The 13,307-nt window shown below is 28.9% G+C and overlaps 1 protein-coding gene across 5 annotated transcripts; it reads left to right on the top strand.

Annotated features, from left to right (window-relative positions):
• Positions 1-4,290: 4,290 nt before the first annotated feature.
• Positions 4,291-12,888, top strand: LOC143193364 (uncharacterized). 5 transcript variants are annotated; one of them, XM_076399535.1, is made up of 13 exons: positions 4,291-4,412; positions 7,666-7,872; positions 7,924-8,182; positions 8,233-8,352; positions 8,434-8,588; positions 8,637-8,860; positions 8,913-9,125; positions 9,184-9,336; positions 9,402-9,477; positions 9,532-9,759; positions 10,464-10,790; positions 10,845-11,204; positions 12,522-12,888. In XM_076399535.1, exons 2-12 carry the CDS (start codon positions 7,672-7,674, stop codon positions 11,175-11,177), a joined length of 2,289 nt encoding a protein of 762 aa, XP_076255650.1. In that variant the 5' UTR covers positions 4,291-4,412; positions 7,666-7,671; the 3' UTR covers positions 11,178-11,204; positions 12,522-12,888. The 5 variants fall into 5 exon arrangements, 4 of the variants coding, with proteins under 4 accessions (XP_076255650.1, XP_076255646.1, XP_076255647.1 ...); XM_076399531.1 differs by lacking the exon at positions 4,291-4,412 and adding an exon at positions 7,268-7,518; XM_076399532.1 differs by lacking the exon at positions 4,291-4,412 and adding an exon at positions 7,501-7,518 and having other exon boundaries at positions 7,652-7,872.
• Positions 12,889-13,307: the final 419 nt, after the last annotated feature.

Raw genomic sequence — 13,307 nt, 5'->3', positions numbered from 1 at the left:
TTTGGTACATACTTTAATAAAATTAATTAAGAAAATCTAATCGTTTTATTAACAAGTTTTACCAACAACCAGTCAAATTGTTTAACGGTTAAAATAAATTTCCCTAAATTTGAACATCTAAATCTACAAATACTATTATTAATTAGTTATTTAAGAAAGAGAGCAGCTTTTTATGTGTTAAGACATTTTTTACAAGGTTTTAAGTCTTGACTTGAAATGCAAGTAAAAATATATTAAAAATATTTGTAATAAAGTTTTTCAGTTGTAATTTTATTTCGTTTTTGTCTTTTTAATTCAATTTAATGTTAAACGTCACCAATGCCAGCACAGCACAACTATTTTATTGCAATTCTTAGAAGAAAATGAATTTTACACCCATGATTTTTTTATGAAAGATAATACTAGTTATGCAACCCAATGGTGGAACTATTAAACTTAAATTAATTATAATTGACATAATTATTATACATGATATCATGTGTAATAGAGATGCAACTTAATAGGGGACTCTGACTCTAAAGTTTTGCTTTACCCAACATCCAGAGGTCGCATAATTGGCCATTGAAGACATTTGATTGGCTCTTTAGTAATGCTTGTCACGTGACAGACTTGAGGTCATATTTAATTGACCAATGAAATTTAAATAAAAAACAATTTTTTTCTGAAATAAATTTATTAAATAAAATTCAATTAAATAAGAATATATGTAAAAGTAAATAAATATAAATATAATCGATAACAATAAATATATAATGTAAATTTATCTATACTATATTTTTCTATATATAAATATACAAAAAAACTATCTTGGTTAAATAGCCTTAAGCCAATATATTTATATGGATAATTAAACTTTTTTTCTTTAATGAAAAGAACCCCGGAAGGTAGTTTTTAAATTGATGTCACTTTAACAAATTTGTTCTTACTTGAGCAATAAATTTTACAGCAATATTCCTCGTGTATTGAATATCGGTTGACCTACTCCTAATAGATTTGCATTCAGGAGCTACTCTTTATTTTATTCGAGCTGCAACTGTTAATCCAAGAAGAAAAGTATATACCCGTTTGCATAGCTTCTTTCGGAAGGGGATTAATTTCTAAAATTAAAAAAATCAATATTTAATGTTTGAATATATAGGAATAAACTTACCTCAACTTACAACAACAAAACATGATGTAACGATCATTAATTTCTTTGATACTTAATTCATTCGGTTTGGAACTTTTAACATTATCAACCATTGTTTAATGACATCCATATACTTCTTCGAATGAAAACGATTCTGCATTTCTTTACATCTGGATTCCGTGCATCCGGATACACAACACTTCCTAGACATAGAAAAAATAGAAATTTCACGGTATAGGCGACCTTGGGGAAATGTTTTGTTTAGTTCAATCAACTGTAGCGCTGTGATCGCAAATTGTGATTGGCAGTTTAAATTGCAGGTGCCGCCACTAACATGAAATGTGATTGGTCGATCAAATTGTGTGAAATCAGCATTTTCTATAGGCGTCCATTTTTATGTTTGTTGTTTGTAGGTTATGGTTTTTGTTTAGATCACGAAATTTTCGTTTTACGTTGTGCATATTTTCTGTTTTACATTAATTATTATGGGGTAATAATATAAAAATTGATGACAATACGTCAGTGTAGTAAAAGATGTAGTGTACCGGGGTAAAATTCTACTACGGAAATTAGACATCGTTTCCCAAAGAATGATCTCGATACTTTCCAAAAATGGGTTGATCAAGTAAATAATAGTAAGTTACCTGGATAAACCACAATGCAAATATATCAACGTCATGGTGTTTGTTATGGACATATTAGTGAAAAATTTAGAATTATCCTTCCTTCATGAACAGGTATTTGGGTAAATGCATATCCATCATTGGTTTTATCAGGTACATATAAAATTATCTATCTACTACATGTCTGTTTATATATTGTTTGTTTACAGAAACTCAAAAACTTATGAAGATGTTAGTAGTAATAAAATTCAATTAATCTACCAAGTTGTGCGTATGTTGTCAATGTGATGTCTCTACATAAAGAAGTCTTACAAGAAGGTAATAATTAATATAACTGGATAATTAGTAGTAATAAATACTACTTTTAATTGTAAAATATCCCTAAAATATTTGCAATACTTTAACTTTTTAGAACAATCAGTGTTCAATCATTTTATAGTAGAGGAATTATATATTTAAATTTGATTGCCTTGTTAAGAAAATATTTGTTATGGTGCCATCAATTAAAAATTTAATTGCTACTTTTAGGGGATTTATTAACTTAAAGAAATCTATTTTGTCTAAATTTACAAATAACTACATTTGTTTAACAAATCTTAACCAAGATTGCTTAAAGATTTTTGTTGGATCTATTAGAGGTCATAGAGGTAGAAACAGCATCCTTCCCCTAGTATGTTCGAGAAATTTCTAAAAGGGCTCATCATTTCATTTTTTTCACATCATTCGCCCGGAGCAAATTGTGAAGAAGATGAACATGTTGGCGCTTTAGATAACTTACATTATTTTTTAACTGGAGATGTAGCATCACCAGAGGTTGTAGAATCACCAGTTGAGTCTATATTTTCAGTTCCAGAGAACTTTGCTCTGAGGAAAACAAGAGTGGAACGTTGCACGTTAGTCTATATTTCAGGCTATTTGATAAAACTTCTGAGAAAAAAGACAACGTGCAATATCTGTCTACATTCTACATTAAGTAGTTCCACAGATCAAAAACTCGATACTGATTTTATAGAAGCGATGCAGCCGCGTAGACCCAAATTAACAACTCCATCAAGACTGTTTTACTATACTGTTTGTAGATCTTTAAGCTATCTCTTTTATTTAATACCTAGATTTTGTCATAAAAATAGCATATCTGTTATTCTGAGAGATGTCTTAAAAAAACACATAAATTTTAAACGTTTCAACTGCCCAGTCCATAGCGATTTTGAAGACCACATTTTAAATCTTATTGTCAAATGTTCATTGTATTTTTGGGTTAAACAAGTTAATTCAATATTAACAGGGAAGGACTTAAAGTTTACCTTCAATATAGCACAAATACAAGATAGAACTCTAATAGATCCTATAAAATTGATGGCACTAAACAAATACGAAAAAGGGAGCAGGCGTTATAGAAGAGTATTTTAATTATTTTGTCTGGAGTATGGGGCTTTTAATTTTTTTTATTTACATTTTTGTAGTTTATTTATTTTTGCTTTTTGCAATTATGTATATTTCTGTTGTTTTTTATTATTATTTATATTATTTACATTTATGTATATTTGTATATATATTTTATATATTTATATATATTTTATTTTAATAAATTAGTTTTTTAAATTAAATTCGATTTTCATTCAAATATTATTGGCCAGCAAATGTGACGTCATAAAATAGTCACGTGAAAAGGCTGACCAATCAAAGCAAATTATTTTCCTTACAGGATTCTATATAATATTTTTAAACTAACCAATCAAATTCACGTTGTCAGCGCCACCAATGATTGGACTAAACAAGATTTTGCCCCACCACTTAGCATTGTAGTTGCACACCCCTGTTCCTAGATCAATAATTCACTTTACTTTTTGTACTACCGACTTATATGTACTAATGAACTAATAATTTAATCTCTAAACGCACTATTCCTTATGACAGCCAAGGTGAAAATAGCGCTCAATATAAATAAATAACAAACGTACCATAGAAACGAAATGAGCCAATCAGATTCTGTCGCGGCTTATAGCGTAGCGATTAAAGCAAGTAATAAGTTAAAAGTAGCGACATCTACATATTAGACGCCGTGGAACATTTCTCCAAAATTTCCTATTAAGTTAAATCTCTTTTTCTCTATGCATGATACTAAGGTTTCATGCAGTAGCCCTCAAATGAAACACAACGCTAAATATTGGACTTAAAAAAAATTGTTTTGAATAATTAGCTTTCGGATTGGAGCCGCGTATATTAATTAAAAATAGCCGAAGTTCCGCAATCGTTACACATTAATCTTCGGAAACTTACCTAATTAAATTAATCAATTTTAGGAAATGCCTGTACCGGATGATTGATCAGACCATGATTATTCAGGATTCGTTGAATAATTTAAAAACCTAGAGAATTGTATGCCAGATAGGGTCTTTAGACATTGTGTTTGTTGAGGTGGTCAAGATCTCGACTATATAGAACTAAATACTGTGTCTAATATTCAGCCAAAACTGATATAATCGTATATACATATCTCATACTTTGTTATTATTTTATCACAAGGGTACTTGAACACACCTGTTAGCTTTGGCGCATCCGTTTTAGTTTAGTGGTTAGAAAGTGCATGTTAGTTACTCACAGAAATAGGAGGGAAACTTGTTGGAACATACCTTTTTCTGTCTCACTTTTGACAGTAGGTGAGTATTAAATTGTATTGCTCATTTGAAGGATCGTTTTATTTATATCCCTCAAGCTGTATTAATTTGACCACGTCTCATGTAATTTAGTACATTATCTAAGGAACCTGCTTCGAGTGTGATTAAGGCCCTATAAATTAAAAAGTTCGAGGCGGATAAAATCAGAATTGTTCAGAACGATATGCAAGAGGAAATTGCTTGCTATTTTTATCACTTCTCGATAATTTCTAAAGTCCCATCTCACTAGGATATCTGGTTTACAGAAAATAAATATAACAGGCTAATCAATTCAGGCTAAGCCACGCCACCACTCATCTCAAAAATTATCTACACTGAAGCTTTGCTTTATAGGGTTATATGAACTCAAATTTGTCGTTTCTCAACTGATAAACAACATCATCAAAATGCAATTTAACAAACAATAAAGTTTTTTATTTACGAGTAGATTAAGAAGGGTGGAATATCGTCATAGTTCGAATCCGATATCAATAACACTTTTAACTAGATGATCATATCATATACTATATGCCATAAAAACATCAATTGGGCTGCGAATATGGTGAGAACTTTACATTTATATTTAAAAGTGCACGTCTCCATTTAAGAAAAAAATACACATTTAGGTGTCATGCCTTCTCCAGAAATATTAAAGAATCGACTGGTAAAAGAGGGAATACAACTATGAAAAATATCCATAATTAAAAAAAAATTAGAATATTGATATATCAGGCCGAAAAATATCGATTTTCTCTAATTATTTTAAAATGTAGCGATATTTGTAATATAACAAAATAATAAAATTAAGTACCAAAAATGCACTAAACCAACATTTAAAATTAGGTACCAATATTAAAGTTTTATTAAAAATAATTAAAATGTTTTTTATAATGTTTAATAAATATATTTAATTTTATAATTTATATATAATATTATATAATATAATATCGAAAAATATCAGCTAACAAAAATATCGATATATTGGTATATCGGTCAAAAAATATCCATATTTTTTTCAAAAAATGTCTGTCTTCTGTTTAATTAGAGTAATGTCCAATGGCGGCTGACGCCAAAAAATAATTATGTAATCCCACTAAAATAACTTATAAATATGAATATAATATAAGTAAATATTTTCTATTACTTACCAAAAAGCAAATCTGACTTAGTATTCGAATATGAATTTTTTTAATATATATTTTGAAGTATCCTTTTACCAACGAAGGTTTATATGGTCTGGAACTACTGTTTAACGTGGGCTCCGAACCATGGCCCTCAGCATTAAGCCTACCGACTAGCGAGTGACCAACTTAGAAATCATCCCAGAAGACATCCGGTCTTACCCAGCCTGATTACTGGCGTGACTGGGATCATTTTTCTTAGCGGATTTTACACTCTTGTCTAGGACAATCACAGATATTAAACAATCACAAACATAAATTTTAAAGACCATACCCCAGCAGAATTCGAACCCGCGACTATCGCAACAGTGGGTGGATCGTCCTGTCGCCTTTACCACTGCGCCAACCAAGCCGGCAATTCGGATATATAGAATAAACAATTTTAATAACAAAGTGATTACCAAATTTACGAACTAAAAAGAACGTAGGATGGACTTAATTTTTAAAAAATAGGTAAGTTTTTTCTACAAAAATTGTAAAACACCTTAAAATGTTTATCAGGAACCGCCAATGGTAATGTCTCTTTTTAATTAGAGCAATGCTAATTAATAAAATGAGAAAGGAAAATGCCCCGAGTTTAAAAAGTATTTTACGTTTTTATTAACTGAATTTGGCAATAGGTTCGACGGTCTTGATGACGTGATTGGCTGTTTTATTAGAAGAACTATAGATACTTTAAAAAAAAAACAGAAAAACTTTAGAAACATTTTAAAAAAGCCTTCTAATTATTTCTAATACATATTTAAAATTAAGTACCAATTTTAAAAGTTTATTAAATATAATTGGAGGATTTTTAAAATATTTAAGAAATAACTTTTTTTTTGAAAACATTTAATACATATTGATATTTTATCGATATATCGACTAACAATATAGATATTTCGGCATCCCTAATCAGGATTAGTTCTGTTTACATAACTTTACATCTGATTGTATTTCGTATTTTAAATACACGGCTAAAAGTATTTTGTGTTTTAAATGAATTTAAATTATATTTCTAAAAAAGTATCGATATATCGGAAAATAAAAAACCTCGATATTTATTTTTAAATATATCTACTTTTTTTAAAACAACCAGGAAAAATGTCGATATTTAAAAAATATCTGAAAAAATTGATATATTAGCCTAAAAAAATGTTGATATTTTCAACAAACCTTGAAAATAAACCAGAAAACGTCATAAATATTTAAAATTAAATACCAAACAGTCCTGAACTGATATTATATTATTATATATTTTATTATTTATACTATATTTTTGAAAAAATATCAAAAAATATCAGCCAAAAAAAATTTTTTTTTAAATATATGGATATATCGATTTTCGTGAAAAAAAAAGCTTTATATAATAAAACATATAATAAATAAAACATTAGCATGTTTTAAACAAGGTTGAAAATCATTATCATAAAATCCTAAATAACTTAGTTTATAAAAAATATAAAATAATATAACATATAAAAAATTGCCGAAGAGTGACATCCAACACTTCTAAAATATTATTGTTTTTTGGTTTTTATAACTCGGTTATGAATTAGTTTCTCTCCTAAAAAATCCATAATTTCAAACGTTAACTTCTTGATTATGAAAATTCAAAACTATTTATAAATGTGTCAGCTGTTTCGAACGTCAAACAAACGCAGCCTGGAAAAATTTTACTAAGAATGCTTTTGATTCATATGATATTATTCATGGAATAGTATTAAATCATAAAACATCGAGAATATATTCTTTATTATATTTTGTGTATTAACTTAACTAAAAAGTAGTGTTAAAAAGTTTACCAACTAACCAAATTGTTTAACGGTTAAAATAAATTTCCCTAAGTTTAAACATTTAAACTACAAATATAGTCTAAATGACAGAACAGGTCTTTTTTTTATTTATTGTGATGTTTTTTACAAACGTTTAAGTCTTTGACTTAAAATGTAAGTAAGAATATGTTAGAATATATCTCAAACATTTTTGGGATTATAGTTTTCTTTTGTCTTTGTGTGTTTTTAATTCAATTTAATGTTAAATGTTACCAACGTCAGAACAACGGTTATATTGTAATTATAGAAAGGAAATTTCAGAGCATAATGCCCAAAAAAAAGAATCGAAAACACGGGAGAAACAGAAAAAGGAAAGCTAATGAAAGACTTATTGATGAAAATGAAAAAAAATATGATTCTCTTACTGAAGATCACACTTTAGTTAACTTCAATCAATCAGATTATACCACCCCAATGAAGCAGAAACTATCAAATTTAAATTCATTTGATCTAGAAACACCCATTGATGTAATAAATAAGGACATTATTATTTATGAAACTAATGTTTCAATGTTGTAGCCTTCAGAGGAAACAGAAAGGTTAAATGTTGAATTAAAAAAATCTGATTTATTTGAAAGTTGTACTCCAGAAATTCCAAATAAATCTAATAAAAGACGCAGTTTCCAGAAACAAAGGGAAGGAAGAAGTGACTCATGGAATGTAACAAATATATATTATGATAATGTAACCCATGATACTCATTATACTAATTCAAAACATAAAAAGGACATTTCTAGAAGAAGATCTAGTTCTAGTATATCACAACTCCATTTATCAAGTATATTACCTTTATATATTAATAATTGTAATTTAATCATTTTTTTTAAGGAAATGAAAAACCTTTGTCATTTCATAAAAGCACACAAACTATAAATGAAGATCCAATCTATGGATATTCAAATAATTTAATAGTGGAAACTCCTAGGCTTAGTCAAAGAATAACAGAAGGTTAATATATTTTATAACCCATTTTAAGTATACTAAAATAATATAATAAATAGATCATAGTAGCAGTTATGATAATTTTAGATGTAGAAGTACAAGTATCTCCAAAATTAAATAATGCCAGGGATAATAGTAATAGAATAGATAAAATACACACAACAGAGATTAACATTAACCCTTATTTAAAAAGTCGGGACATAATACAATTAGGAATTGATCATCATAAAAAATTGAGCAAGGTAAAATGCGTATTAAAAAAAAATATTATAATATATGTGATTTTTCAGGAACCCAGTATAGAAGAACCGTCTTTTTTTTCTCCACAATTATTCAAAACAGAATCTAGCTCAACCCCAGTTGAAACTCATGGACAAAAGTTGTTTAGTTATCTAAAAGAAACTGTAATAAAAGAAACAATTGACTCTGTACTTAGTTCAGGGGGAAAATTAGATTTTATTAACAATAGAATTGATACTACACCTCTAAGGGAAAATACTAATAACACACCAAGGTTTTAACAAATATAACTTGATATATTTTAAATATTTATATTTCTTTCACAGGTCAGAAAAAATTCATAACAAGGATCAAAAAATTAATAACAGTTTTGATTTGATATTAATTGATTCAGCCCATAGTAAAAGAGAGAATGTCAACTTTAATACACCTCCGTTATCTGAGAAAATTACCTATAAAGATAAAAGCAACAGTATAAAGTTATTTGGCCACAATAAGAGACAAAATTATGGAACTTCAATGAATAAACTTCATGACAGGTAGGGTTTAACGCCTAATAAAAATTATAATATTGATTCATTCAAAAAAATATTACAGGACTTCACCTAAACTCAATCGTTTACTTAATCATTCCAGAATGTTCAATAAAAATATATCTTATACTAAATTCAGTACAAGTCGCAGGTCAGATAATGTATCAGAAATATCAAAATTTGGAATCTATGAAAAAATGTTAAACAAAATCAGAAAGTGAGGGAATTCTTGTTTCTTAGACTATAGCTATGTTAACTGTGCTATTTATTTTTTATTTACAGATACAGTAGGGCTTCTGCAAAGTGGAGTTATAGAATGGTGGAGGTTTGTTCCCAATTAGGCATTCAAATTAAAAAGGTATATCAAATAATATATTGTTTTAATCATGCTTATGATACTCTTGAATTTTAGAGTTTGACTTCATTATGCACTATAAATAATAATTCAATAGACCATAGTTCTCAAAGGATTTGTAAATGCGAGCAGTACCAAGATGAAATAAACAATTTAAATACACAAATAAGCAATGTAAATGGAGATATTGAATGTTTGAGAGAGCAAATAACTAGAATTGAAACTGTCCAAAAAAATGAAACTTGTAAAACTGAAATGGCTACACTGCAAGCAGAATTATCTCAGGTTTATTTTTATACTTCTTGCTCTTGTTTTCCATTAAACCATAAGTTTATAGGGCCTACAGTATTGTGAATATTAATTTATCAATAAATAGGCAATAAAAATACAAATAGTTATGGAAACCGTTTTAAATGTATATAACAAAAACATTTCTTGTTTTACATTTTCTGATAAACAGGTAGACATGGGGATAAATTTAGAATTAATTAAATGTTATGGTATCCAATATACTTTTAAAAATACTATTTTGGAATTTTGTTCATTGTAATAGTGAAATACTAATTTGTAAAGAGTGGTTAGTAGTTCATTATAAGTGGAAATTTTGTTCTTGAAAAATTCAAGCTTCAGAAAACTATACATCATTATGTTTTAATCTCCATTGATTTACCGTTTTTAGGTAAATCAGTTTTTGACCATTCCCCAAATAATATCAACGTATGAAACGTGTAAACTAGACTGATTTTGTTTTTCATAAATATGTTCATCTTAAATTTCCAGAAACACCCCGTGATTTTCCACACTATTTTTCTTTTGTAAATGGTGTTTAGTTCACTCCCGTTTTAAAAATAAGTATGCTTAATACATATATTGTTAACACCTTAGGAAAATTACTACATAACAAAAAAATACTGTGAACAAGTCAACTTAGGCAGTTATATAATGCTAGAAGTATCCAATGCGATATGTAAATATTTATATTCTTATAGATGAAGCAGGAGCTTTCCAGTATAACGGATCTTCGTTCTGAACTTACATTTTTAAAAGAACAATTTCAATGCTTCAAAAGTGCAGCCTCTTCTTCCAAGCCTATAGTGGTACCTCCACCGCCGCCAATACCAATGTGTCCGCCACCTCCTCCCCCTCCTCCTCCACCCCCGATGCCGCAATCTTCATTGATATCACAGAAGGCTCCGAAGTTAGGCTTGTTGAAAAAATCCAAGACTACTTTAGGCATAAGCATGCCAGATAAAGGGGATAGTAGACCAGTTATCAGCCTAGATGATATATTGAAAGTTAAATTGAAAAAAGCCTCTGTAAGTGAATTCCCCGAGTCTTCGATTAAGTTACACATATTTTTGCAATTTTAGGAACGTCCAGTGATGACTCCGATGCGTAACCGTACTACTACACCTGTCGTTTCGATGGACATGTTGCGTCAAGTTAAACTTCGACCAGCAGCGCGACCCACTTTAATGAAATCAACGCCTAATAGATCTAGCCTGTCAATACCGGGAGGAAGCTCTGGATCGTCGGAGGCGTCGACGAGCCCGCTTACTAGCCTTTGTAGGTTGCTCAACGGTGATTCGACCAGGCTAAAACGATTGAAAAAAGTAGGGGGTTACAGTTTCGATTCTGTTCACAGGAAATCTCCGGCGTTGACAGGGATGCATGTGGGCAAAAGAGAAAGAAGTGGTAATTGATCTATGATCAATTTATAATTCTCGCAGGTTAGTAATGTTTTATTGTACGCTATCGAATAAACTTTATCAACATATTTTAAGGTAATTTAATCCCATAATTTACATTATTGTGTCTACCATGTTTTTCAAAAATTTCGCGGAGATGAAACCAAAACTTTTATAAATCGGAAATGCAATAATATATTTTCCATCAACTTCAATACATCTATTCCAAAGCTCCTATAATTTATGAATCCTATCACAATCCCCCTATAGTGACTTTTCGGAAGGTTTTGAAAATACTTCTTTTATTATTATTCCTTCATTTGATAAAAAACGTTTTTAACAAACTAACTGTTGAGCTGTGAGAAGAGCAATAGTCAGAAGATGCTAAACCTCTATCACTATTAACTATTAATCTCTTCTTCACACTCGCCTCTGTTGACAATCAATCACAATCGTTCAGTGCCAGTCTGTTACTTTTCAGGTTGGCCTGCATGATTTTAATTCATGCCTTTTTTGGTACTGCTTAGTACGCCTTATTTCCGAAAGGTTCATTTCGCCCTACAAATCTGTGTGGAATTCCTACATTTTTCTCATTTTTATTTAATTTAATTTAATTTTATTAGGCAATCTATCGAAAAAACTAACAATTTGCATAGATGAATTATGCACTGATATTATATATAATTTGTTTTTTTTCTGTAAACCCTGACTCTTCACAAATATTTTCCTCCGTTTGGACCAAAAGACTATTTTGCTATATCATTTCATTAAATTACTGAAAAATTAATGTTGGTTATGTTAATAAGTATAATTAGCGTATATGAAACGACAGCAAACCATACAAAGTTGGTATTCGTTCGGCATTAGTCTGTATTGTTTTGAAAACGACATTGGTGAAGCCATCACCGTTAACAATGAGCGATATAGAAAAATAATAACCAATGTCTTTTAGTTCAAATTGAATGATATAGACGTGGTTTTAGCAGGGCGGCGCTACGTGCCAAACAGTGTACGCCACCGAGAAAAATATACACGGATTATTTCTCGCGGATATGGCCCACATAGTCCCTGCTATATTTATTTATTAAGTTTTTTCAAATCGTAGGTCTATTATTTATAAGACGCAAATTCAAACTAACCCCAGATTATGGTTCAAATTCAGTTGTTTTATCCCACATAAAATACCATGCATGGGTCTAAATTAAAAATAACTTAATAGGGCACACTTTATTTGTTTGAAAAACGACTTTAAATAAACGTATTACTGTATGTAAATCTATATTGCAAAAATATTAATTGAATTTTTGTTTCTCTGACAGATAAAATAAATAAATACATATATTTTTTTTCTAATTTCAGATGCATCAATCTATAAATGTATAAAGTATATTATGGAACTGGATAATATTAACAATGACGTGCTTTATATTCCAACGTTTTGTTAACAATATTTATTTATTTTGTATTAAAAATGATATACTAAAAATATAATTATATCAGAGTTTAATTGTTTTATGTGCTTTTTTATTAATGACAGCTAATCTGAATAAAATTCTCACGCTTATAAGACTGTTATAGAATTTGTTGCAATTTATATAAATTTTATCATACTATTTTATTATATTAATGTAACTCATAAAATGTATCTATTAACATTAAATGTATTTTATATAAACATTGTGATATTGTGTATCAATTATATTTTCATAAATAAACATACATAAAATTCAATTATTTCGTTTGACAATCTGTAATTATAAATCTTAATGATATCCAGGGCAAATTTAAGAACTTAAGATCATCAATACAGTAGAAGTGGCATTGATGGTGATTTTTTTACTAAACTGGTTTGTTGGGCTGTTTTTTTTTATCTAAGTGAATTGTTTCCATTACAGATTTCACAGATGATTATCAGGAAGCACTTGGTGAGGTGGCTTACTTTTAGCTACAGAAGCTTTTTGTCAAAAAATATACCATTATATTATGAAGCTACAAAAATTAAGGGTGGTAAGACACACAGACGTCTATCATATCTGGCACGTCAAATTCTGTTTTATTTAAGCACCAATTAATATAAATTCTTACCATTACTATTTAAAATATTTCGAAAACTTAGCTTTTCTTTATTTTATGAAAATAAAACAA

Source organism: Rhynchophorus ferrugineus, unplaced genomic scaffold (genome assembly GCF_030347505.1).
Source record: "Rhynchophorus ferrugineus isolate W39M unplaced genomic scaffold, kcgeb_rfMv2 rfM3, whole genome shotgun sequence".
NCBI classification, from domain to species: Eukaryota; Metazoa; Arthropoda; class Insecta; order Coleoptera; family Curculionidae; genus Rhynchophorus; species Rhynchophorus ferrugineus.
Note: the sequence above shows the minus strand (reverse complement) of the source record. Positions and strands in the feature narration are given on the sequence as shown.